This window comes from Mytilus edulis, chromosome 1 (assembly GCF_963676685.1).
Source record: "Mytilus edulis chromosome 1, xbMytEdul2.2, whole genome shotgun sequence".
NCBI lineage: Eukaryota > Metazoa > Mollusca > Bivalvia > Mytilida > Mytilidae > Mytilus > Mytilus edulis.
The window spans coordinates 116,163,653-116,190,621 of NC_092344.1; the positions used below are offsets into that span (position 1 = coordinate 116,163,653).

The following is a 26,969-nucleotide window of genomic DNA, read 5'->3' on the forward strand; positions in this document are numbered from 1 at the left end:
CTTCAACTGATTTATCTAATATTTCGATGTTGTAGCGTGATGCAATGTCATCGCGTACTAGAAATCCGACACCTCCCGAACCTTTCTTTGCTCTTTCATGTAATTCTGTCCGGTTATGACCAAACCATTTATAGCCATTTATACGGATTTCATTTTTTCCTGTCAGATGTGTTTCGGCGATCCCTATAATATCTAAGTGTTCATTTTGAATACACATTTCACGTAATTTATGTCGGTCATCAATGTTCTAAGTGGCCCATCCCTTCACATTCCAAAACCCGCAACGCCACTAATAATGCCGCCCATTTCTGTAACCGCCACGGTGAGTAGACTGTCTAAAATTATCGGTGTCTCTTGGTTCGTTTTCTCGTCGGTAACTGTCTCTTACGTTGTTTGATGTGTTTTGCTCATGTCGTCGTCCTCTTTGCTCGTACAGCTGTCGGCTTAGATCGGTCCTTTCTCTTGATTCGTTGTCATTTCGTTTTGTTTGGATTCTCGATCCACGAATTTCTAATTTATCCTTGCCGATAGTATTCACAATATGACGAAGATTTGCATTGAGCATCCTTTCAGCCTTCGGTAAGTCATTTTCAATAAATACGTCTCTATAATTCCTTGCTTCTCGGAGTGTTTTCTTTACCTCCATTACTTCACGCTTGTCCTGTGCGTTTTGGAACTTTACAATAACTAAACCCGGTTTACCCTCTCGAAAGCTCCTCTTGCGTTCTACAGAGTGTATGCTGATATTTTTCAATCTTAAACCGTCCTTTAACAGTCCGCTTACTTTGTTGAAAAGATTTTCATTTTCACTTTCTGCCAGGTTTCGAATGATAGCGTTGTTTCTTTTGTTGTTCTCTGCCTCAGCCTCGGGTCTGATCATAGGTTCTTGACAACGGTCTTTCAAACTTGATATTTCATTCTTTACACTCTGGAAGTCCTCATTTACATCTACTTTTAACTGTTCTATGTCCTTTGCAACTTTACTCTCCAGATTTTTCATTTCTTTATGTACGATATTCCTTTCCTTCTTCATAGCGGTTTCAATTTTTCTATCAACAACTTTTTCAATAGTTTTTGCGAAATTACTTTCTAAACTGTCTATTCTTGTCGATAGGTGATCGCGTAAAGTATTCATCGAATCTGTTAAATTGCCTACCATGATCTTTAAATCATTGAGATCATTACTGTTTGTTTGTTTACTAACAACTTTAATAGTGTTCATGTCGCTTTTATTAGACGCCTTCCCTTGAACTCCAATACACTGATTGTCTTCTAGAGCGTGACGATTTTTGTCATCGAGCACACCTGGGCTATTTCTCTGTTTTTTAGTACCATTTTTATTATTACCATCAGACCTTCTACGTTTTGTTGTTTTTCTAGGTGTTAAAGCGAAAGTATTAAAGTTACTTACAGGCCTTTCAGCGTGAATTTCAACCGGTACAGATACAATGTTACTAGCCATAACTGTCTGAACGTAACTATCCGCTGATTGTTTACTCATAGGATCCGACTCTGAATTAAGCATTCCCAACTGCTTTTCTCACCGAATTTTCACTAGTTCACAAGATCAAAAGTAGATCAAACGTTACTTTTCACTTAAATGTCTTGTTATAATCCAGAAATATGTGAAAAATACAAAAATATTAGACCACAGAATTTTTTTTTTACTTGTTTACTTGCACATGCGCACGACAACGCATGGGCACAACACAAAAATATATACAAACAAATTTTATAGAGAATAATCCCAAAATATAGTAAATACAGCAATAATGAAACAGTGCTATATACACAGTCAAACCAACGGGTTGGTGACTCATTATGACTAGACAAAAATAATTCAATATCATGTTAATGTATTACATATTATTATGATTATATATAAAAACAAAGTTTCAAAAATCAAAACATCAAAATCGTTACACATCAAAACAAATTAATTTTTTTTTCTGAAATCCGTTCGAACTATATTTTGTTTAGGCACAACTTTTTGAAATTTTGGATCATCAATTCTGTTCAAATTTATACTTGTTTGGCTTCCTTTATATATTGATCTGAGCGTCACTGGTGAGTCTTGTGTAGACGAAACACACGTCTGGCGTATTAAATTATAAGCATGGTACCCTTATAACTATTTACCAGTTTTGAAATTTAATGACCGTTTATGTAAAAGGATAAGATTTACGAAAGCATGTCCACGAAATCTAAGTTTTTGTATCTTGGTAGTTTTAGCTTCAGACGACATTGACCTCATGCATGAACGAATACAATATTTTTTTTGTCACCTCATGAATTGTGCTTTAACTCTTTGAGGAAATTACGTGCTTTTGTAGATATTGTCTCATTTTAGATTTGAGCCCTTTTTAATAATAAGTTTTGATATATGTCTCTTTTTAAATCTTCTGTTATGTGAGTTTTGCAATTTTGTATTTTTGCAAATTAAAAAAAAATGTTTGGCTTTTTGTATTAAGAAATCACCTCCAACACAGCAATACGAATGGCCCTGTAATTATTCAATGATCCAGCAAAATATAAATGAATTTAATATTCTCATTTGCAGCTTTAGTTAATTTTACGGAATTTTTTGGATATTTATACATATCTCATATCTATCTTCAAAACATTTTCTCGTTTTTTATTTGAGTAATCGTATTCATTTTATTACACGGGCACCGGTTTTATTTCTCGATTTGCTACAATCAAGAACGGTTGGTACGTAACACAACCGTTGGTGCTGGTTTGGAGGTATCATTTAATGTATGAAATAATGTTCTTCCTCATGATCAAATTAAAAAAAAAATGAAATGCGTATTACCAAAAATCCAGTTTAACGATTTATTTGATAACGACTTCCAAGTTTCTAGAACACATTGTTTATGATTCTTTATGGAATAACTTAGTTATGCACAAGTGCATGAATCAAACAGACCCCAAACGATCTGAGTTTACACGGCGTTTGGATTCTAAGTATATATTTCTGTTTGGTAAAGTTATATTGTTTATGTTTCGTTTATTTATAGAAAAAATATTGTTTTCTACCAGACTTTGGAATAATAAAAATAAACTAAAACTACAAAAACATTATACTGGTGTTGGTTATATTTTTTAACGTGTAAAAATTGTGTAGTTTTCGTATTATAAGTAGTTCATCATCATGATCATTGCAGTAGAATATTTTTTTTCGGAGAGGATGAAGGAGCTGATATTTCATTTGAGTGAGCTCGAGAAAAGGGAATTCTTCGATATTTTTTTTTCTAGAAATGCGTTTTAGAAAGTAAATTTAAAAAAAACCAGTATTCACTATTTGGTTGGCCATGAAAAAAATGATTTTAATTGACTCGAATAATTGTCATTTTATTATATTTAATACAATTGTACTGTCACTCAGACACTTGTGTTCAATGAATATTTTACAAGTGTATCTTTTATTTGATCTTTTATTCGTACTTTTAACTCTAGTAAACTTTTTCATACGTGTGACTGATTATTTTTGCCAAATTTCAGAAAAATATAAGAATGGTATTATAGATAGTGAGTGTGAACAACTAAAATAATCATCAATATTAAATTCCGACATAGAATGTCTATTAAATAAGTAAAAACAAGTTACAATGTAGTTGATTATCCATCTTTTATTGCACTATATATTTTCATTTGGTCTTTCTCGTTCGTGTTTATAGCTCTATATTATATATATTATTTGCATACCCTGAAAAATGTTGCATGCATACGAATACAACAAATGGAAGTGTTTAACGACCTTGACTGGCTATACAGCCCTCGCACGGTCGGCTCGGTACCCGAAGGCGTTTGATGAGCGTTTCAATAATTTTGTGCCATCGGTCAGGAACGATTGGTGGTCGCCATTTTGGAGGTCGCCATCTTGGTTTTGTGAGCTGTTTTGATTTGGTATGTTGACTATTTTGATGTTATATTCTTCACAACGGCTGCTTTCAGGGCCAGTTGGGTCAGCTTGGCAGCCCGCTAACCTCGATGATGGAGTACTGGTAGATGAGTCGTGGACGTAGTATTAAAGATGACAGGAAGTATTATCAGGACCAAAGCCGCGAGTCAGTGAAATGAATGTCAATCATCTAACACCTCGGACGTCAATCGGCATAACACTCCCCCATCTACAATGGGTTTGAAGTGCATGTTAACGCGGGAATACACCTACACTGTAAATATCGTGCTTAGAATTTAAACACTTGTGATACATGTTTAGATCTAAACGTGTTTAGGATTGTGTTTAATTTCTAAACACATTTTTCAGTAAGCACATAATATTTAAACATGACGTGAATTTAAATACGTTTAAAAATGAAAGTGTATAGAAATCAAACACATTTTTCTAAGCTGAACACGATTCTAAACACAATCCTAAACACATTGTACTGAGACACGTTTAGATCTAAACATGTAAAAAAGAGTGCACAAAAGATGTGCTTAGAATTGTGTTTAGGATCTAAACACCATTTTTACAGTGTACTACAACGTTTACTGTACAGCATTTGATTGGTTTCTGTTATCTAAAGTAGTAATGCGTTGATCATTTAAAAGTAAACCCTCATCGAAAGGAGAGCTTGCCCAGCACGTCCGTTCAGCCGTTATCACTAAGACGTAACTAATGTATCTGAGATTGATAAATGGATATGTTCATACGAATAAAGAGAACAGGTTATGTATTAACCTTTAACATTATACATTTTTAATGGGGTCAATTTTATATATTAAAATAGCTCTTATTATATTATTTTTTTCTAAAAGCCTACCTCCAAAATATGCAAAATTATCTATTCTATACTATTATATCAATATAACAGGCACACATAGATAAACTATGAATTTAGCTTATGTTTAGCCTTTTCTTTTGCCGGTGGAATTTTAGGGGAAATAAATCTTATTTACTAACCGATCGTTGCAACGGTGTGTTGAAAGCATAATCGAGTACACACAATATCTTTCATGAATGTGACCTACCGAATTAGACTATTTACCGGATTTGTAATCACATAAGCAACACGACGGGTGCCACATGTGGAGCAGGATCTGCTTACCCTTCCGGAGCACCTGAGATCACCCCTAGTTTTTGGTGGGGTTCGTGTTGTTTATTCTTTAGTTTTCTATGTTGTGTCATGAGTACTATTGTTTTTCTGTTTGTCTTTTTCATTTTTAGCCATGGCGTTGTCAGTTTGTTTTAGATTTATGAGTTTGACCGTCCCTTTGGTATCTTTCGTCCCTCTTTCGTTATGAATATGTAACATATCTACATGAAAGTTATACCAGTTTGTAGATAAAAATCATTCAAATACTTTAAATATGGATTCATAAAACATTCATTGACATTAAGGGCATATTTGAATTAATTTCAAAAGTTCAATGACGGCTCCCAGTTCGTACTATGGTTGATACGGTAGCAAATCGGGAAACCTCTGATGAGAGAAAAACAACAATTTAAAGTTAAGATAAATCCAAATTCACTTACACTATCGAGACCGTATCCTGATGATACGTTTTATCCTCAGTTGTTGGTTTTATTTTGTGCAGCACTGGGTTGATACCTTTGATTGGTGACTATCAGTCCCTGACGGCATCATCAGATCAGAAGTCAGTACCTAGGTAATGAGGGGGGCAATAGGGCGTCCGTTAACATGTTAACTGCCTCGATTTTGGCAAAATCAGTTAACAACAAATGCAAAAATGCTGATAACAGTAACTTAACCAAGTGGGTTGAAACAGTTAACAGCTTATCTCAGATAACAGTTAACAACACCTTGAAAAGGGTCAAAAGAGGTTAACATAAAAAGGTATTCGGTTCTTACACATCCTTGGCTTTCAAATATTCGGCCTTGGTCATTTCTGATGACGGTAAATTCAGATGAGGGATTCGGACGCACGTATTTTAAAAAGTGTGGTTCTTTTTTTCTTTCTTGTTATGGACATTTTTAAGGGAAAGTCACAGGAAGTAGTGTAAATATTATTAAACACATCTTAAACGCGTTCTCTGATAATGAATTCAAAAGAAAAAAATTCACACTGGTATTTAAGTGTATGTTAGAGTTAAAAGGAAATGCTCAATTGAATTCGTAAATTAAATAATTCCATTTGATTCGGGTAACTAGTTGAATATTACAGTGAAAGTATGTCTTGTTTGAACGTAAAATTGTAGCATAATATATACGTTATAACTAAATTCTGCAGGTTTATAACCATCCAATAAATAAAATTATCATTAACTCAAAAATAGCTATTTGTCCTAATGTACTACATGTACTATTACTAGACATTACTACCACAGCTCTATCGACCAAATGTCGTTTTTTGTGGTCATGTTTTGTTTTAAGATCAAGTAATGCTAAGGCATTTTCATGACAGTCATGTTCTACTAATCCCACAATTTTGAATACTTCGTCCTTCTGCATCATTTCCATTGGTGGTAAAGGCGGCGGGGGCACAGAGTTATTTCCCTTTATATTTGGTGGTGGGAACCAACAGTCAATAGTCATACATCGAGGTTTATCATTTAAATCAGCCGTTGTTGAATATATTCCCTCATCTATAAATTAAAAGTCGAATTACTATATTACTGACAATATGTTGAAAAAAGTTGACTTTAGAAAACAGGTATGATAAGTCTACCTCAAACCCTTTCAATTGTTTTAAGGGTTTAAAGAAATTAATTCATAAACAATCATTCTATAAAAAGCTCACATCGTAAAGTTTGCCTATTCACCGTTTACGAGTTTCTTTCCAGGCGTTACTCTGGCATCGTTTATACAAGACTATCAGTTCATTTGAATGTGTTTTTCCAAAGTCAAGTGCTACCTTCATAGTCTTGCTTTTTTGTTTTTGTTTTTTGTTTTTCTTTCTCATGTCTCTGATCGAGCAAGAGCTTATACTATGGTGTCAATGTTGACGATTATATTGTAATATTCACAAGCGATATGTCTTGTACGCGTATCTGAGCACCACGTTTCTCTCTAGTCATAAATATATAAGTTGTTTTCCTTTCGTTTGATTTTATCATTTGAAAAGGTTAATTTTATTACTTTTTTATGATGTATAATGTTGTTTGTAACTCGACAGGTTTATAAATTATGCAATTTTATTATTGACAAGACTATAGGCCTAATTAACATAAAAATTGAATGTTTTAAGTACAAAGTATGTCAAACAAGACGTTGTCTTGAGTACACATCTGTACAATGTTTTACTTTGAATGCTTTAGAAGAACGGTTCAATATCACAATTCCCTTTAGTTTGGAAAACTAGAATATGTGTCAGTATTAACAATACTAGAATACACCCGTGATATCGCGGGTCTGTGGCTGAATTAAAGAATATAACTATGCGTAAGCCTTATTTTAGTATTGGTATTGTCATCTGATAAAGTCATGCCGATTATAAGATGCACAGTTTTCTCTGCTTTCAACATCTTTCTGTTTGAACCCGTCGACCTGGAACTTATCAATTATTGGTATTATTAATTTTATTTGGAAAACAAAAGTCCCTGGAAAGGAGTATTTTTTAATCAACAGCATTGTCTTTAATGAGTTATAATTAAAGTTGAATTTTTTGATTCGCTGTTTTACGTCATTCCGGCTTACAAATTGAAAACTGTACATGCTGTACCTATATGCCTTTTAAGTCCAGAATTATATTATTCGTATTGTCATCTTAAGAAGTCATACTGATTAAAATACTACAATCGGGAACAATGTGACAATGATTGAATTTAGTAGTGTCAACCCTGTGATTACGACCCGTGTATATAGCAAAATCCTAAATACAGCGTTTGGTGGTGCGCCTGTCAGATGTGGAACGTACAGATAAGGTAATGGGTAACAGGTGAATATACTATTGGTATCGGTATCGGATTTGACCCGGAACTTCTTAATTATTGGCAATATTAATTATGTGGGAAACAAAGGGGTCTGGAGAAGTGTAATTTTTAATCAACAGCATTGTACTTTATTAGTTAGATATAAAGTTGAATTCTTTGATTCATCGTTTTTACATGATGAACGCTGATAAATTGGACCTCGTAATTTTAGTATTATAGAAACATAACAATGATTAAATCGAGTGAACAACCGTTCACATGAATCTTCGGTGCTTACTGTTTTTCATGCCGTGGTTCAAATTTTGAATTTGATATTTACCATTTTTGGTGCCAAGCTTGAGAAAAAAACATCTCTTAAACAAAATTGTTCCCTGGGTACATGAGAGGATACTTGTAGATCAAAATTTCGATGAATTATCTAAAGTTTTGAAGCAGGCAAATAGTATTACAGCATCAATTAAGCGTTTGCTGTTTGAAATGAGAAAACAGTTGGCCTCGGTGAATTTGTGTGAACGATTGTTTAAACCGACATTGGACATTGTTTTGGGTTTATTTCTATCACTGTCAGATACATATTCACGTTTTCCAAACAAAAGAAAGTGTTCTATTTCACCTTTCTACTTGTAGATATCAATTCGACAACTTTTTTTAAATCAAAGATTCTGAGAAAACATGGTGGCATTCGGCTGTTGTCTGATCTATGGTCGGGTTGTTGTCGCTTTGACACATTCCCCATTTCCTTTCTCAATTTTATGGCATAATATTATTAGTTACATAGTGTGCTAGTGACCTAATACGGTATATATGGGGTCAGTAAATTCCATATGGGGTGAGAGCGAAGCTCGAATCCCCATATGGAATTTACTGACCCCATATATACCGTATTACGTCACTAGCACACTATGTAACGAATTTATCTTACCGACTATCTTAACGTGTGAAATTAAGACCAGTGATTCTCAAAACGAGCAAGTCTTCAATACTGTTAGCGCTAAGAAAATACTTCCATTGATCCTACAAAAACAGATGCCAACAATAACGACTTGTAAGGTTTAAATGTGTTTTATGAATTTGTTTCAATCTTAATCATCAATTTCTTCGTCTGTTGGAACTTTTATGATTTTTTCTCAGTACCGTTTTGTTTTTTTACAAAGGGACATAACACCATTACTAACCGTGTATGAAATAAGCCCCGCCCCTTCTTACCTAATAAGGAATACAAAGGGACGTAACTCCACTACTAACCGTGTATGAGATAAGCCCCGCCTCCCTACTAACCTAATATCAAATATACACGGTTTGCACGCGGACGCTTTTAACCAATCATATTCCTGGAAATGTATAGGAGGTAAGATAAGATAAATTGCCTCTCAGCCAAGTAGAATGTTATACTTGCATGGTTATTATAAAATACACAAACAGACAGTATTATAATAAGACTAAATTACCTTTATCTGAACTTGTTTCCGGACTTTTCTCAGTTCCGTCAGTTACAAAAGGCCAAATTTCAGTGCTGTTAGAATTAAAGACAAATTGATGAAGTAATAGGATAGACGCAAACGTTGGACATTTTCTTCCGAATGAAAATGAGAACCTTAGTGTATAAATAAAATATTTTACTATCATTGAGTGAAATATTAATGTATTTAGCAGCATAGATTACTTTAGCTGGATTTGGCAAAACTTTTAGGAATTTTGGTCCTCAATGCTCTTCAACTTTGTACTTTATTTGGCCTTTTTTTTACTTTTTTGTATTCGAGCGTCACTGATGAGTCTTTTTGTAGACGAAACGCGCGTCTGGCGTTTATACAAAATTTAGTCCTGGTATCTATGATGAGTTTATTTAATGCAAACTTGACAAAGTGGGACCTCGATCTCTGAGTGGGTCCGTTGCGGTCGAGTTATACTGTAATATAGTTCCTTGTTTTGTGAAAGGCAATAAAAAAGTATCATTATGAAATACGTACACCAATAGACCAACAATTTTTTACCAAAAATAAGAATCTGTGACACATTTAAATCATGCATGTAAAATTTCAAAATTATGATTGACAATATTAGATTACATCCACAATATCTATTTGGATATTTGAGATATGGCAGCTGAAATGTCCTTCGTAATGCCCGCGTCACACTGTCCCGATTTTTACACCGATGGCAACACGATTATGGAAATTTTCAAAATCGGGACTGATCGTATTCAGATCGAACTATTCGTAGTGCCATCTTTAACCATCGTAGAACCATCGGCCACTTTTTCTATCCTTCGGGCACAACTTCGGGAAGGGTTCTAAATTTTTTAACATGTTAAAAAATCCCCGAAGGTGCGTCCGATGTTGAGGGTTCGTATTGAGTTCGTATCACCATCCTCACCATCGTAATGTCACCGGGAATGCATCTTTGAACATCGTATTGCATTCGTGTTTCCATCGTTTCCATCGGGCAGTTTTGACATTACGATGTCTACACGAATGAATCACGAAGCTACCCGAAGGTCTTACGATGGCAACACGACTTCGTGAAGACCTCGTAATCCCGTCGTGATGCCATCGAATAAAAGTACGAAGGTGACAAGATGGAACTACGACGGCAATTAATCCAGCTAAATGTAAGTTAATTTTCGCGCTTAAATACATTTAAAGTGCTATGCGCGATATGCACTGGTCAGTCTAATACGACAGTTAAGAAAGACGTTCACAAAACATGGAGCTCATATCATATGATTCTATGAGAACAAGAAAGGCGACAGCGTTGTTTAGTTCAAATGGAACAAGAAGAGCAGGTATTACAGGCTCAGTATTTACTTTTACAAATAAAATATTATTTTTTGTCAATTTTTCATATCAAATAACATAATGAAAATCATCAACACTGCAGGTACACGTATATAGGGAAACCAACTTTTTCTTCATTATTCTGATTTTTTATGTATCGTCTGAGTTGTTGTCAGACGAATGTTTACTCCATAAACATTTTGTTTTCTATATGTCATATTTTGCCGCATTTGTTGCTTTCCCCACATCCTTCCTTTAGTCTATATTATTATGATATTCTCCTGGAAAGAGCTCTTTTTGAATAAAAGGGATCAACGAACCCATTACCGTACCTTTAAGATAGATCAGTAAACATGGGCATAATTATGGGTGATTATTCAAACTAGTGCAAATATTTAACAGTTCAAACAAGGCAATGCCGAGCGTGGCCTCCTCTCGTATGTAACATATTGGGGACAAATATGGACACTATATTTGTATATGACACATGCAGAAAATGGTGAATACGCATATTTGATACATAAACTATTTTTTTAGAAATCAACCAAAGGAGTAGGTTCAGTAAGACCCCTTTTTGGCCCCAAAATATAGCAGTTTTACAAAATTGTTAAAATGTAAACCTTTAGTTATTTATTGGACAGCAGAATGCTTCTGCTACATAAATGTGGGCTGTTTTTGACAATACAATGCACATATATCCGGTACTAGCACCATTAAGTCATACTAAATTACTGAAATCCTCATAATTCTAGCATTTTAGTTAAATTTCAGACGGTTTTCGTGTAAAACGAAAGTGGCCGCATTCGTGTTCATCCTTAATATTGAAATCTAAGTTGTATTTTATGATATAACATAACATATATATAGGTTGAGAATGAACACGGATGCGGCCACTTTCATTTTTACCAAAAACCATCTGAAAAGTGACTTTTTTCGGCATATTAGGTAGATTTTTCATATTTGAGCTTGAATCGGATCGTTTTTAATGACTAAATCTGTTAAAATCTTTCACATAAACTAATTAATTCAAATAAAATAGACACTTAAGTGTTTAAAAAGTGGTCAAAATCTTTCGTCAGATGAACCTGAAATTTGAGGCCAAAATCCGTCCTTACCGGACCTACTCCTTAGTCAGTAACTGGAAATACCCACGGTCTTCCGTCTTATGATTAAACCAAAAATTAAATGTACAATATAATGTATATTCAATATTGATCAAACAATTTAAAACGCGTGATGCCTTCGGCATATAATTTAAATGCATCGTAAGCTGTACACGACGTCTTTTAGACATCGTATGGCCATCGCGCCATCATCGTAAACCATCGTGTAGCCTTCGTGATCCATCTTGTAGGCATCGGCTGAGATATGAAGCTTAGATACTGTCTTCGGTTAACCTTCGTATGTCCATCTTTTGCTATCGTATATACTTTCGGCACCCTCGTATAGACTTCGTTATTCATCGTACTTGCTTCGGTCACTTTTGGGTATTTTAACGAGATCGGGACCAACTTCGTACGAACTTGCAATTTTCGCATTCGGGTGTCCATCGTATATAAAAATCGGGACAGTGTGACACGGGCATTAATGAATGTTGATTTCGAACAAAAGTCGTAGTATGACCTTTTTTACATTCTGGTTTTAAACCGATCTCGCGTAAACGTATGGCATGATTCTTTAAAAAGCAGTAACCATCATTCAATGTTATCTATAAACAACTAGTTTCCGTGGTGTGTCGATAGTTAATTATTACCTTTCCGATCCAAATGATCCTGATCCTTCGGTTGTTGTCCATAGACCGTTAGTAGTTGGTGTATGTGCTTGCACAATAGTCGGTTTTGTTTGTCCATTTGTTGGAATCACAGGTATGTCACCTCTACCTTCACCAAATAATAAGGTAAGATGATAGTTTAATCATTCAGAACTCTTGCCTCCATTTGTATAGGTTATTTAAAAACAAAGTAAATAGATAGAATCATTTGAAAATATATTTGAATTAAAGTTTAAATATCCACAAAGTTGAATTACAAAATGGATACTTTTCAGTGTATCATAGTTATTAACTGTTAACCCTCAAAGTTATGAAAGTATAAAGTGGCATTGCAAAAGTCGTACTGAGAATTACCTGACTTTAAAACAAACACATTAGAATATTTTCTTGAAGTAGAATATACAGCTTTTCAGATTGGAGTAAATTTCAGTTTGCATTAAGTTTCAAATTCTATTACATTTTCATATTTGTTGAATAATTGATTGTTCTGTTTTATGTTGTGTTAAAATTGGGATATATAAAAAAGAAGATGTGGTATGATTGCCAATGAGACAACTATCCACAAAAGACCAAAATGACACAGACATTAACAACTATAGGCCACCATACGGCCTTCAACAATAAGCAAAACCCATACCGCATAGTCAGCTATAAAAGGCCCCGACAAGACAATGTAAAACAATTCAAGCGAGAAAACTAACGGCCTTATTTATGTAAAAAATTGAACGAAAAACAAATATGTAACACATAAACAAACGACAACCACTGTATATAAAGGCTCCTGACTTGGGACAGGCACATACATAAATAATGTGGCGGGGTTAAACATGTTAGCGGGATCCCAACCCTCACCTGGGACAGTGGTATAACAGTACAACATAAGAACGAACTATAAAAATCAGTTGAAAAAGGCTTAACTCATCAGATGGACAAAAATATAAGTGGACGTGGCCGGGTACTTATACATCCCGACACAAAAAGACACAATGAACAGATCTGAGAGTACTCGCAGTTATCTGACAGCTAGTTCAAAGCCACTAACAACTAATAAAAAAAATCATGCATCTAAGACTAAACTTTCAATCCGTACACATCCAACATCCAATGGATTTAGTGTAAAGACATCATAAACAGCCAGAGAAAAACATGACCTTGTGCAATGCCAAGTTACAGGTATCGACAGATTGTAGATCCATGAATATGTATATATATAACATACTAGTAAAATTTAGTTAGCTTTTAATCTACTAATAACAAAATCAATATTTATTCCAATAAAAACAATATTCAATGATCTTATTACGGTGTTGAATAGGTAACCTTTTAGAATAAGTTTTTTTATGATTGTTTTAGAGTACGTCTTGATTCATCATAAGATACTCGGTAAGATAAATTCGTTGCACTGTGTATTAGTGATCAAATACAATGTTACAGGGTAAGTAATTTACATAAATGACGTTGAGCTTCGCACTGTATTTGTATGTTAATATAAACAGCGCCCACTGACTTAAATTAGATAACCATGGCTTCCACAGTTTTATTAATGCTATTCCTAGCAGAATATTTGGAATAAGATAAAATAGAATATGCAGTGCAATATATCCTATGTCTTGTTATATAATGATAACCCTGAAAAAACTCATGATAGCTTTTCATGACTAATAGGGACTGATTATAATTTTTCTCTGATACAAGAATTAATTTTTTTATTGGTATCACTCCAGAAATACCGATTGTGATTGTTCTGCTTTTGAATTTTGAATTTGAGGCATATTTTAGAATTCCTTGAACAAAATAGTTCTTTAAAAAGGTAAGGGATTGACTTATACCATGAAAACGTGAACAGGTTGCAACATGTTTCTCTAAGTAACACGAAAGAATTGCAACGCGTTATTCTATGTTACGTGAAGTAACTAGAATGCGTTGCCCTGCGGTGCGATAATTAAAAAACAACGTTTTACTCTAAGATACTGGAACATACAGTAGCATGTTACTCTAATATACACGAACAAATTGCAGCCCACGTCTCTAGAGAACATGTCGACACAATCCTTAAAATGGGCAATCGGGAAAGAGTTAGTCGTACGCTACTGTCATTTAGGCTTTTCTCAAAATTCACATTGTTTTTAGAACCAAAAATAAATGTTAGGTGAAATACTGAGCAATTCATTATCATATCAGATTAAAAACCATTTGACGGGCACCTTTACTGGTACGTGTATAGTGATCTAATCAATAAATTAATACTAACGAAAAAGAGTTAGTAAACCGTGTTCCATGTGCATGATTAAAGACAGGTACATACAGCTAACCTTCGATACAATACAAAAACAATGATAAATGTTTACATTGACGTAAACATTTGATCTTAGTTGAATTTGACTATAATATTAAGCTTTCATTGGTCGCTCCTTATGATTTAGGTATTTGTTCATCCTCTCTATTTTCTTGTTTGTGTTTGTACGTTCCAGATGAAAACAAACTAATCATAGATAGCAGGATTAAATTTTGTATAAACGACAGACGCGCGTTTCGTCTACAAAACAGTTATTTTATGAATATGATCATATCAATGATAATTCATGTAAGAACAAACTGGCGAAATAAATCTCCACGAGCAGTGGCATAAACCCAGTGGTTGTAAATAAACTCATCATAGGTACCAGGATACATTTTGTATGAACGCAAAACGCACGTTTCTTCTACAAAAGACTCATCAGTGACGCTCGAATCCAAAAAAAGTTTAAAAGGCCAAATAAAGTTCGAAGTTGAAGAGCATTGAGGACCGAAATTCCTAAAAAAATTGGGCCAAATACAGCTAAGGTAATTTTATTCCTGAAGAAGAATAGCCTTAGTATTTAAAAATTCAAAAGTTTTGTAAACAGTTATTTTATAAATATGACCATATCAATGATAATTCATGTCAGCACAGAGTGCTGACTACTGGGCTGAGGGATGCCCTCGGGGAAAAAACTTCATCAGCAGTGGCATCGACCCAGTGGTTGTAAATAAACTCATCATAGATACCAGGATTAAATTTTGTATTAAAGCCAGACGAAAGTAGTCCACATTACCGCTTCGGACGCTCCAATGGTATTAGACGTTATGAATGTTAACTCTTTCAACAATTCATTTCCAAAACTGAATAATCTAGTTGTTGGTATGTGTTGCTGTTGTCGAAATTGATGTCAAAAAGATATAGAAATCTTGAAATATTTGAGTAATGTACAGAGAAATTAATATACGTGCATGTTTTTTTTATTGAAACAATCTGATCAGAATCGGTTGAAAAGATTGAAGAATTACAGGAAAAAAACATTAGCTCATATTTCAGTATCAGTTTTTTTATGAGATTTTTTTGCTTTTACTATAAAGATAAACTCATACATGTGTGGCGTTCCGAAAATTAGACACAATGGAAAGAGTGCCATTGGGGCAATAAAGGATTAGTCTGAAAGACACTTAGACTAGTATACTGAATTGACTTTAACTAAATTTGTCTGAATGGAAAATATAGGTCAGCGTAACCATTTTTGAAAAATGGGTGGTTCAAGTTGCAACATGTTGCTCTTTTATATTTTAATAGACGATAACTCTTGAAAATAAAAAAAAAAACTTATCTACAGAATCTTATAGCTTTCTAAGAAGTCCTCATTGAGATGAATCGCTTTAGGAACAGAATATCATAACCTTATAAGGAGTCGTCATTTAGATAAATGGCTTTACAAACAGGATCTCATAACTTTCTTGAGAGTAGTCATTCAGATAAATGGCTTTATCGGTAATTCGTATATTTTCCCTTTGATTTTACTGCCTAATATTTTTGAGTATCAACGTACTAGCTGTATCACTGAAAATATTAGGCAATACATTGTGTGACGTCATAATTACCGATAAACAGAATAATAGATAGTTTCGTTTTTGATGGTGACTATATCATGCGGAATATCACAACTCGCCCTAACGGGCTCGTCTAGATATTCCACATGATATAGTCAGTCTAAAAAACGAAACTACCTATTATTCTATATTTACGAACAGAATATCATAACCTTATAAGGAGTCGTCATTCAGATAAATGGCTTTACGAACAGAATCTAATATAGTCCTGTCAATCTAGCAAAAATTTGACCATAACCTTGAAGTAATTGCAACAGAAGATTTTAAAGTTTTAATCTTCAGCGGTATATCCCAAATATACACAGAAAATAGTCCCATAAAATATAACTTGAGGAAAACTAAAAAATCATGATTTTAAAATTCTTATGGAGATTTGCATTGATAATGGAGATAACCCTGCAAGAAAGGCAGAAATATCAATAAAAATTGATACAAAATTATAACTTTACCGCTTCTATTCAACGAAATGTATTGATTCTTGCTATTTAAGCCATCTTTAAAGTATAAAAAACAACTCTTAAGGTGTTTTCATATCTTTTAATAAGCTACAACCTAGGTTTCATAAGTTATTAGTTGACCATTTATGAGATAATTCACCATGGCAAGGTAAAGAATCTCAAATTGAATAAAACTAATAAAGCAAATATTCCTCCTTTAGTGGTTTAAAGTTTCTTTAAACAAGGTAGATGTTAACCAAATATATGATTTACAGATATAATCAATGCCAAATATGTACATTATTTTTTCAAAATTGTGACAAAGCCATACAATTTGCAATTTCTTAAATGAAAACTGTGCAAAAAAATATACTCAGAATACTTCGGTTTTGCACATTTCTCGAGCAGAAAATTATACAATTTAGTCAAATATGAACTTATAACGCCATCAAAGTATCATATTCTACATGAATTTTAAGAAAATCAACCAAAAACTGACACAAAAAAAGACTTATTTTTGCGGAGTTATCTCCCTTTCCAATGTTAATATCCATCAGAAATTAAATATGCAAAATTTGAGTTTTCCTCAAGTTAGATTTTTTCTATATATATTTGGGGCTAAATGCAACAGATTAGAACTAAAACATTTTCTGTTTCAATTAGTTTGAGGTTCAAACTTAGTTTGACTTGACTAATATCTTTCTTAGGAGTCGTTATTGTGAAAAATTGCTTTACGAACAGCATCTCATAGTTTTCTTAGGAGCCGTCATTTAGATAAATCGCTTTACAAAAACACTAACTTTGATATAAAATATTGTAAAGAAGTCTGTTATTGTATTACATTTAAGAAATAACTGTATTGTATTTGAATCTTTAAGGACGTCCATCGGTAGTTTTACTGTCGCAAATTAAGTTTACCTGGCGACGCGTAGCGGAGACAGGTAAACGGGTATTTGCGACAGTAAAACTACCAATGGACGTCCACAAAGCTTCAAATACAATACAGTTATCTCTATTATAATGCAAAACAAGTTTATAATTAAATTTCAATCATTATTTCAGTGTAAAATCTTCATTAAAGATAATTCTACGTAAAGATGTTATCTTCTTTGGTCCCTACACTAGGTGACGTCACAGATATGCTTCCGGAGTCAACCATGAACACCGGGCGTTTTCTGGCTTCTTTGCCGCTTCAAAATGTAATAAAATTTGATAAAAAGAAGATTTTTAGGTGCAAAAGGTGATTTTTTTGGCTTATAATTGTAGAAATTACATGTCAATAGATTCAACAATTCAAAATGTCGGCTTCCTTAGTTACAGACAAGGAGATAGAGAATTTTACGCTAACTGTCATCCAATCAGAACCATTGATACAAAATAATTGCATTAGAATTCCTAATATTTATAATTGGATCAGAAAAAAGTGTATCAAAGAAGAACATTTTCCCTGAAAATAATGATGAACTATCGGTAATATAATTATAATGTTAACAAATAAAAAAAATATGTAGATTTATAAAATTGCAACAATTTCTAGATGGCGGCTCTGATAGATGCGTAGTTTGATTCTTTGCTTTATAGCATTGTTTATCCACATTGATTCTTTTGCAACAAAAGTTAAATAACCTTTTTATATTGTTCGTCTTAAATAGTGGCATATGCGTTCGCTGATATTATAAATAGCACAAAAGTCATATCATCTTTTCAAAAGTAACTTTTATTTCCTCAAAAATACAAAAAAATATATTATCAACAACTGTCATGTAAGTTTTTTTCAATTCATACAAAAAGTACATTACATTTAAAAAAAAAAAAAAAAAGAATTGCATATTCCAAGAGTATTCCGAGGATGACGTATAATATACCGAAAGGCAAAATGCGGCAGAGTTATATAATTTCAAGCAAACGAAAATTAAGATATATTTTCAAGATTATCGAACAAATTTAACATGCAGATTTTTTCGAATGCATTTATTATGAGAGTAAAACTCCATAATAAAAGAAACTAAAGCATAATAGAAAAGCCATGTTTCCTTAATAAAAGTTTTTTTTAAAAGTGCAACATTTTGCCTTAATAAAAATACAGCTAAGAATGCGATACAATTGAAAATCTACAGGTTTGGAAAGAGAGAGAGCTATCGAACAGTTTACATATCTGTGAAGTGTACATGCCATATCACTAAGTCAAAAATCAAATAAAAGAAAGACGCGTTAGTTAACTGTACAAGCGGGTGGATACTGCACTAGCGAACAGAGTATGGTACGTCTCCTCGGAGTTCTTGGTCACCTGTGCCTTCAATATCAATTTCTGTATAAAAAAAAAGAGAGGTAAACGTATTAAATTAAATTAGAGAATTGCTACTATAACATTTGAAGTTTTGGTCGTTTGTATGTCCTAGTCTATAACATTCAATCAGTGCAAGTAACATTTCTAATTAAAATCGTAATATGGTAGAAAAGGACAAAAAAAACCAATTTAATATGATACTGATTAAGTTTACTACCAATTATTGTATTGAGTAATTAATACAAGTATTGTAAATTTCATATACATATTGCCTACAATTATAACATCAATAATGTGCGTGCAATAGATTTTTTACCATGCATCATTCACACTTACTAGTATGGTGATTTGACATAAGATGAACACTTACCACAATTCTGTTCGTCACTTTCATCGCCACAGTCATCGACATCATTACATTGTAAATGCCTACTGATGCATTTTCCGTTTTTGCATTTGAATAAACCTTCCGGACATTGGACAGTTGTCTCACCTAAAAGAAAAGTAAACACTTTCATTGTAAAAAAAATCACAAAATCACAAAACTACTGAACTCCGGGGATATTCAAAACGGAAAGTCCCTAATAAAATAATAAAACACATCAAACGAATGGACAAAAACTGTCATATTCCTGACTTGGTTCAGCCATTTTCAAATGTAAAAATTGCTGGATTGAATCTGGTTTCATACTTTGAAAATTTAAAGCCACTTACATTGACGACAATTTTTCAGAAAGTGAAATAGAAATAACAATACATGATTTCCAATGAGCATAACCATGACCTTCTCCTGCACATTATTTGATTTGAAAAGAATGTTTTATATATTTATTTTTTTAAAGTCATAAGAAACGAGTGACCGGTGAAAAATAATGTTCTTCCAATTCTTGAACCAATGCATACAAACATCATAAACTTAGTCTTATGTGCACGAATTTATCATTTTTTTTCGTGTCAATTTCGTATAATCGTTAATTTTTTTTTCAATCGGTCAGTGTTGTTGTGAAAATATGGCAGGTAATTAAAGTTCGTGTTTTGATGTCGAAGTTCAACGATTGTCGCCTGTTTGTCAACAATCGACAAAAAATCAACAAAAATGGACAAAATGAATCTGTCCATGGTTCAGACATGGAAATCGAGCACGTCTTTAACATGTAAATTCAGATAATAGTTTTTTTTAAGGACATCCATGCGTATTGTGATCACCGGATTTTTACGAGATGGGTCACAATGAGGTCACTTTGCATACGGAAAATATGCCGGGGGAATTGCTTCCTGGAAGGAAGCAATTAAAATAAAGTAAACTTTTCTAAATATGAATAAATTAAAGAATTTTCTTCAGAAAAAAGTATATGTACATAAGTTTTATAATGAAAACTATCCATTGAGTTATAAAAAAACGTATGCATTATTTTTTTTGATTTGAGGTTTCTTATGACTTTAAAAATATTTCCCCGACATTGTAATACAAATTCAGATGGAAACAATATACTGTGGATTCATAATTATTCGTTGGATACTAATTTTTGTGGAGTTTCGTTGGTACAGGTGAACCACTAAACTAAATGTTTAACGAATAACAAAATTTCTAAATGCTTGTATGCAGTTTGCAGAAATTACAGAAATTCAACAAGCGCACAGCGCAATTTCCAGAGGAAAATTGTGATAAAAAAAATGTGAACAAACGTGGACTGGAAGGTAAAGCTGATTCTTTAAGAATTGAATGCATGTATTGGTTCAATAATTTTAATAGAAATATCGTTGCATATGACTTCAATCAGAACCAAATATACTGGCTATATAGAAAAATATGCATGACGTATAAATATTATGTCAAGTATGACAAGTTCAAGGTCAAGGTCAAAGTCAAAGTCAAAATCCCGTTACTCTGTAACGACAAACCAGAAAATAAAAAGAAATCAAAAGAAAAGTTCTCAACAATAATGAACAGTTTTAAGGAAATAAAATTCCGTCATACCCTGTTAAATTGCGATATGTGAAAAATTGCGTTTATTTAAAAAGTTAAAGTTCCGTACCTCCAGAACGACATAGCCAAAAAAATCAAAATCAACAGGGACCAAATGGGTAAGAGTTCGCACCTAAGTGCCAATTCAAGATGATCCCTAGCACATTTGAAGCGACAGAAATCTTTGCTAGACGTCGATATAGCAGCATCTTTACAAAGAAGACTGGCACATTTGCGTGATGAAACTAATATCTAACCAATACAAGACAAACACGGTATGCAAAGAAATCTATCGTTATTTGTTATAGTTTGCCCTTCACGATATAGACAAATAATGGACTGCACAAAAAGGTAAAACAATGGACTGTACAAAAAGGTAAAACAATATACTGCACAACAAGGTCAAACAATTGACTAATCAACAAGGGCAAAGACAATGACCTGCACAACCAGGACAGATAATGAACTGCATAATAGGGACAAATAATGGACTGCACATAAAAGGTAAAACAATGAACTGCACATCAAGGACAAACAACGGACTGCACAGCAAGGACAAACAATGAACTGCACAACAAGGACAAACAATTGACTGCACAACAAGGTCAATCAATTAGCTGCACAACAATTTCGATACATGTACAGACCAAAGGAAAAAGTACACTTTTATATCCCGGAAATAGTATGCCGATAATCTAAAGTTAATGTCTCTAACGAGATTTAAAGTAAAGATGTAGAAAAAGTAAAACAGAAATACCGACCTCCATGGAAAATTCAATTCGGAAAGGCCATCATCAAATGGCAAAATCAAAAGCTTAAACACCTCAAACGAATCAAATTCAAATGTCATACTCGTGACTGTGTACAGGTATTTCCTCATGTAAACATGTTGCATGACAGTAGCATAAAATTTCACGATGTTTACAAAAACTTGTAAACAAAACAAACATACATAATAGGTAAAAATGTCAAAAACAGGGGTACAGCCGTCCCCAGTGTTATAATCGTAATCACTATAAAAAAAAACCCAAACAAGTATGTCAAAAAAGAAAAAGTAAATGGCATAAAGACAAAGCACATTAGCAAAACTGAAAGACAAGAATAAAAAAATGACACATTGCCGTGATGCATATGTACCGAGTCACGACAAAGGTATATTACCTAAAATGGACTGAACAGTAAAGGTTGATAATTTACAACGACAAAAAATAGTTAACTGTTATACGTAATTAAGATATTAAACAACGTCAGTACCTATAATTTATAATTCAAGACCATCATGTATTATTTGTGAAGTTGGTACGGATTATTTACCAACAAGGTCTTGGTATCTGTCAATGATTTTTTTTTTGAAAAAGGACCAGATGTTCTTCGACATAACCCTTTTTCGTCAACTTTTTTGCTCAGACACTGGGGATGGTTTATAAGGTTCGGGTAGCAGCTACAAGCTCTTGGTATATTGCTACGAAGGTGGGAGAAATTGTTCCTTTAAAAATTAAAATCTTCTCGTTTGTCATAGATTCTGATATTGAGATGACTGTTTATGTCAAAATCAAGGTATAAAGATATGAAATAAGAAAAAAGAAAAAGAAAAAGAACAATTTCATCATATTTACATTTGCTTTCGTCTGATCTATCAGCACAATCAAATTCGTTGTTACATTTTTTATCTATGGGAATACAACGCTGGTCAGATTCACATGTAAACTGGAACTCGTTACAATCTGCAATATATAAAATTTCTAAGTTATCCGTAAAGGGATATATTGTCGGTCTTGTTAATAAATATATATAAGACTAAGATATTTGATTATGGGATGAACTGTGGTATAATTATAAGCTACATTTTTTGACTGACATTGTCATATTTGTTATCTATAAAGAATATATCTGTGGTCATAATCATATACATTGTCTTCAAGGTCATGGTTTCATCGACTACAGACAAGGAACATCACTAAATGAGTAGTGCTGAATGAATTTCGATTTTAATTGATTTGAGTACATAAAGGCAGTATGCACCTTTCATCATAATTATGTCGTTTTAAAGATTCCCCTAGCAGAACGTGGATCTTGTCATATCTTTAAAAAAAAAAAAGACATCTTATATCATGAAAAAGCCAAAACTCACCATCAGGATTTTCAGTAAAGTGTTTATGGAATCTTTTTTTTCTTTTACATAATTCAATTTTATATCAGTCATACTATATTCATTCCAAAATGGTTGCTTACATTCGTGCCATTTTGACTCATAGTTGTCTCATTTGCAATCATGTCACACCTCATCTATTCAAATGATAGAGCGACCATATGGATTCGTGTCTATTGGTATCACTCACCACAATTACGTTCATCACTTTCATCATCACAATCATTGATACCATCACATCTAAATGCCAGTGGGAGACATCTATCTGTACTTATACACTTAAACTGATTTGGTTCACAACCTGCAATGTTTTTTCTTAATGTTATATAAGTATTAACTGGTTTGCGCTATTCGACTAAGTATGCATTTTCAAAGACATGTAAATGGTTCAACGCACTGGCAAATATCATAACACATTTTCCAATTTTATAATAAATGTAACAACCTGTATCAATTGTAAAATAGCTCAAGTTCAACTATTGTGTCATCGCATAGAAGTAATGTGCGATTTAGCATGGTTTAACTTGGATTGTCTCTCGTTAACCAGAATAAATGTCAGGTCAAAGAATTATAACGTACAACAGCTATCAGGAATTATCTTATATGCAAGACACGTCGGATGCGCAGTACACATTTTGTCGCACGTATGTTTGTCTATATTACGACGACACAGAGCGGAAAAGTAATCGCAATTGAATGCTACTTTTTTGGTCAAGGAATTATCCAACAAGAATAAAAACATAACCAATATCATTGATATTAATTTAATATTTAATAAGCAGCCATTCATTTTTGAAAACATCAATCAGAAGGTTTTAGCATATTTCGGTATTTTCTTACAGAATCTTTTTCGGAAGTAGGAGTTTAAACATATAGTACATAGTTTATTTTTGCTTTTTATAAGGAGGAACAATACTTATTTCTGTGTCATAGTCAAAAGGATTTGGCAAATAACTGCACCTCTACTAGTTAAAGAGTAACATCATTTTTTCCTAAAATAAGCACTCCCAATAAAGAAGGATTATACGTGTAGTAATAGTTGTGACTATGATACTGTAAATCTAAAATTAGGTGTTTTGCCATGTTCTGGCTTCAGTTTTATGATCTTTTATTGTTAGGAACATGATACAGATTAAAAGGGGAGGAAAATATAAAATTGCCTTAGACCAATTTGGCACAACTTTTAGTAGGGTTCAATGCTTCGAAGTAGATTTTGCCTTCCTGCTTTTTTTAATGGAGCACCCCTGTGCGAGTTCTTTGTACTTTCTCGCATGTTAATGAAAAAATTAAGAATGGAAATAAGGATTATGTCAAAGAAACAACAACCCGACCAAAGAGCAGAAAACAGCCTAAGGCCACCAATGGGTTTATCACACAGCATCGTGTCGTACCAATTCTATAAACATGTATATATAATCGAAATTTTTACTCGTTAAAAATTACTTTCACGTTACGGCAAAAATTCAATTAAATATCAAATTGGCAACATCGAAAAATATAAAATTGAGAAGATGCGCTCATTGAGTTTTCATTGTTGCGCATAATGGAATATCAAAAGTAAGACATGTCCGCAGGCAGCCATCATTGGATAATTTGGTTACCTTGAAACGATGTTGGTACAGGTTTTGTTGTTGTTGTTGGCGCTGGCGTCGTCGTAGTTGTTGTTGGCGCTTGTGTCGTAGTAATTGTTGTTGTACTTGGAAAAATGAAGGTAGGTGTAGTATTTGGTACAGCGGCAGTTGTAGTAGTACTTAAAGATTTTAATATTCCTGTAACTATGATTTTTAGTTCTTTCACTTCATTACAACATGATGATACGTTATTTTCTAAACTCTGAAAAAGACATACATGTGACTGGTTTGTTATCTTACTTTTAAGTTGCCATAGTGCGTTCATAATATTTATTTTGAAATAACATACATTTTTTATCTTTATTTTAAATACGATAAACAGTAGTAAACCACTGTTCAATAGTCATAACTAAAACCAAGTGTCCCCATCAACTATAAGAGGAAAACAAACACCTACCGAATTAGACTATTAACGGGCTTTGTAACAACGTGAGCAACATGACGGGTGCCACATTTGGAGCAGGATCTGCTTCCCCTTCCGTAGCACATGAAATCATCCCTAGTTTTTGGTGGGGTCCGTGTTGTTTTTGTACCCCTATTTATGACATTTTGTTCATGCATTGTTGTCAATATAATGGAAATTGATGCGACTGTCGTACAAGTGAGAGGTTTAACGCTTTAAAACTAGGTTCAACCCACCATTTTCTATATTTGATTATGCATGTTCCAAGTCAGGAATATGACAGTTGTTGTCGATTAGTTTGATGTGTTATATCATTTGATTTGGCGTACTTAATTATAATCCTGGTACCTTTGATAACTATTTACACCACTGGGTCGATGCCACTGCTGGTGGACGTTTCGTCCCCGAGGGTATCACCGGCCCAGTAGTCAACACTTCGGTGTTGACAGGAATATCAATAATGTGGTCATTTTAAGAAATGTCCTGTTTACAAAACTTTGAATTTTTTTGAAAAACTACGAATTTTCTTATCCCAGGCATAGATTACCTTAGCCGTATTTGGCACATTATTTTTGGAATTTTGGATCCTCAATGCTCTTCAACTTTGTACTTGTTTGGATTTATAAATATTTTGATATGAGCGTCACTGATGAGTCTTATGTAGACGAAACTATCGTCTGGCGTACTAAATTATAATCCTGGTACCGTTGATAACCATTTACACCACTGGGTCGATTTCCCCGAGGGTATCACCGGCCCAGTAGTCAACACTTCGGTGTTGACATGAATATCAATAATGTGGTCATTTTAATAAATGTCCTGATTACAAAACTTTGAATTTTTCGAAAAACTAAGGATTTTCTTATCCCAGGCATAGATTACCGTAACCGTATTTGGCACAACATTTTGGAATTTTGGATCCTCAATGCTCTTCAACTTTGTACTTGTTTGGTTTTATAAATATTTTGATATGAGCGTCACTGATGAGTCTTATGTAGACGAAACTATCGTCTGGCGTACTAAATTATAATCCTGGTACCTTTGATAACCATTTACACCACTGGGTCGATGCTATTGCTGGTGGACGTTTCGTCCCCGAGTGTATCACCAGCCCAGTAGTCAACACTTTGGTGTTGACATGAATATAAATAATGTGGTCACTTTTATAAATTTCCTGTTTACAAAACTTTGAATTTTTCGACAAACTAAGGATTTTCTTATCCCAGGCATAGATTAACTAAGCCGTATTTGGCACAACTTTTTGGAATTTTGAAGCCCCAATGCTCTTCAACTTTGTACTTGTTTGGTTTTATAAATATTTTGATATGAGCATCACTGATGAGTCTTATTTAGACGAAACACGCGTCTGGCGTACTAAATTATAATCCTGGCACCTTTGATAACTATTTACACCACTGGGTCGATGCCGCTGCTGGTGGACGTTTCGTCCCCGAGTGTATCACCAGCCCAGTAGTCAACACTTCGGTTGCCATTTGACCATGGATTTTCATTTTTGAATTTTCCTCAGTATTTTTGTGATTTTACTTTACACCAACATACTTAAAATGGACTATTTGACACCAACTGCCTAAATAAGTTTCACCAACCTAACAATTTCAAAAGATATATTAAAAATGTTTTATTTGCAATTTTTAAGAAACTTAAACCTGTATTATTTGATTCTTAAATAGAACTACAATAAGTATCGAGAACAAATACCATTACCTTTATTCTTTCTTTTAAAATCGTAATTTCTGAAAAAGAAATAAAACATGTTTCATTTGAATTTTTAAGGTGACATTTGAATG

General features: G+C 33.5%; 2 protein-coding genes across 9 annotated transcripts in view; both read right to left on the minus strand.

Annotated features, from left to right (window-relative positions):
- Positions 1-289: 289 nt before the first annotated feature.
- On the minus strand, positions 290-1,525 carry LOC139501989 (uncharacterized protein PF3D7_1120000-like). The gene has a single exon (XM_071291340.1). It carries the CDS (start codon positions 1,523-1,525, stop codon positions 290-292), a length of 1,236 nt encoding a protein of 411 aa, XP_071147441.1.
- Positions 1,526-6,036: 4,511 nt separating this feature from the next.
- LOC139501743 (uncharacterized) overlaps positions 6,037-26,969 on the minus strand; it is a 43,813-nt gene continuing 22,880 nt past the window's right edge. For 3 of the 8 annotated variants that reach the window (XM_071290904.1, XM_071290890.1, XM_071290918.1), the window contains 8 exons: positions 26,887-26,915; positions 24,729-24,960; positions 23,318-23,428; positions 22,595-22,702; positions 19,383-19,505; positions 12,371-12,497; positions 9,292-9,356; positions 6,037-6,556 (listed from right to left, as the gene is read on the minus strand). In XM_071290904.1, coding sequence (XP_071147005.1) covers positions 6,204-6,556; positions 9,292-9,356; positions 12,371-12,497; positions 19,383-19,505; positions 22,595-22,702; positions 23,318-23,428; positions 24,729-24,960; positions 26,887-26,915 — 1,148 coding nt within the window. In that variant the 3' untranslated portion in view covers positions 6,037-6,203. Of the gene's footprint in view, positions 6,557-9,291; positions 9,357-12,370; positions 12,498-18,423; positions 19,034-19,378; positions 19,506-22,594; positions 22,703-23,317; positions 23,429-24,728; positions 24,961-26,886; positions 26,916-26,969 lie in introns of those variants that run through there. The other 5 variants (XM_071290934.1, XM_071290926.1, XM_071290945.1 and 2 more) reach the window with 2 other exon arrangements.

Excerpts from the sequence above, each read along its gene's own strand:
- LOC139501989 (XM_071291340.1), bottom strand. The coding sequence starts at position 1,525 with ATGCTTAATTCAGAGTCGGATCCTATGAGTAAACAATCAGCGGATAGT.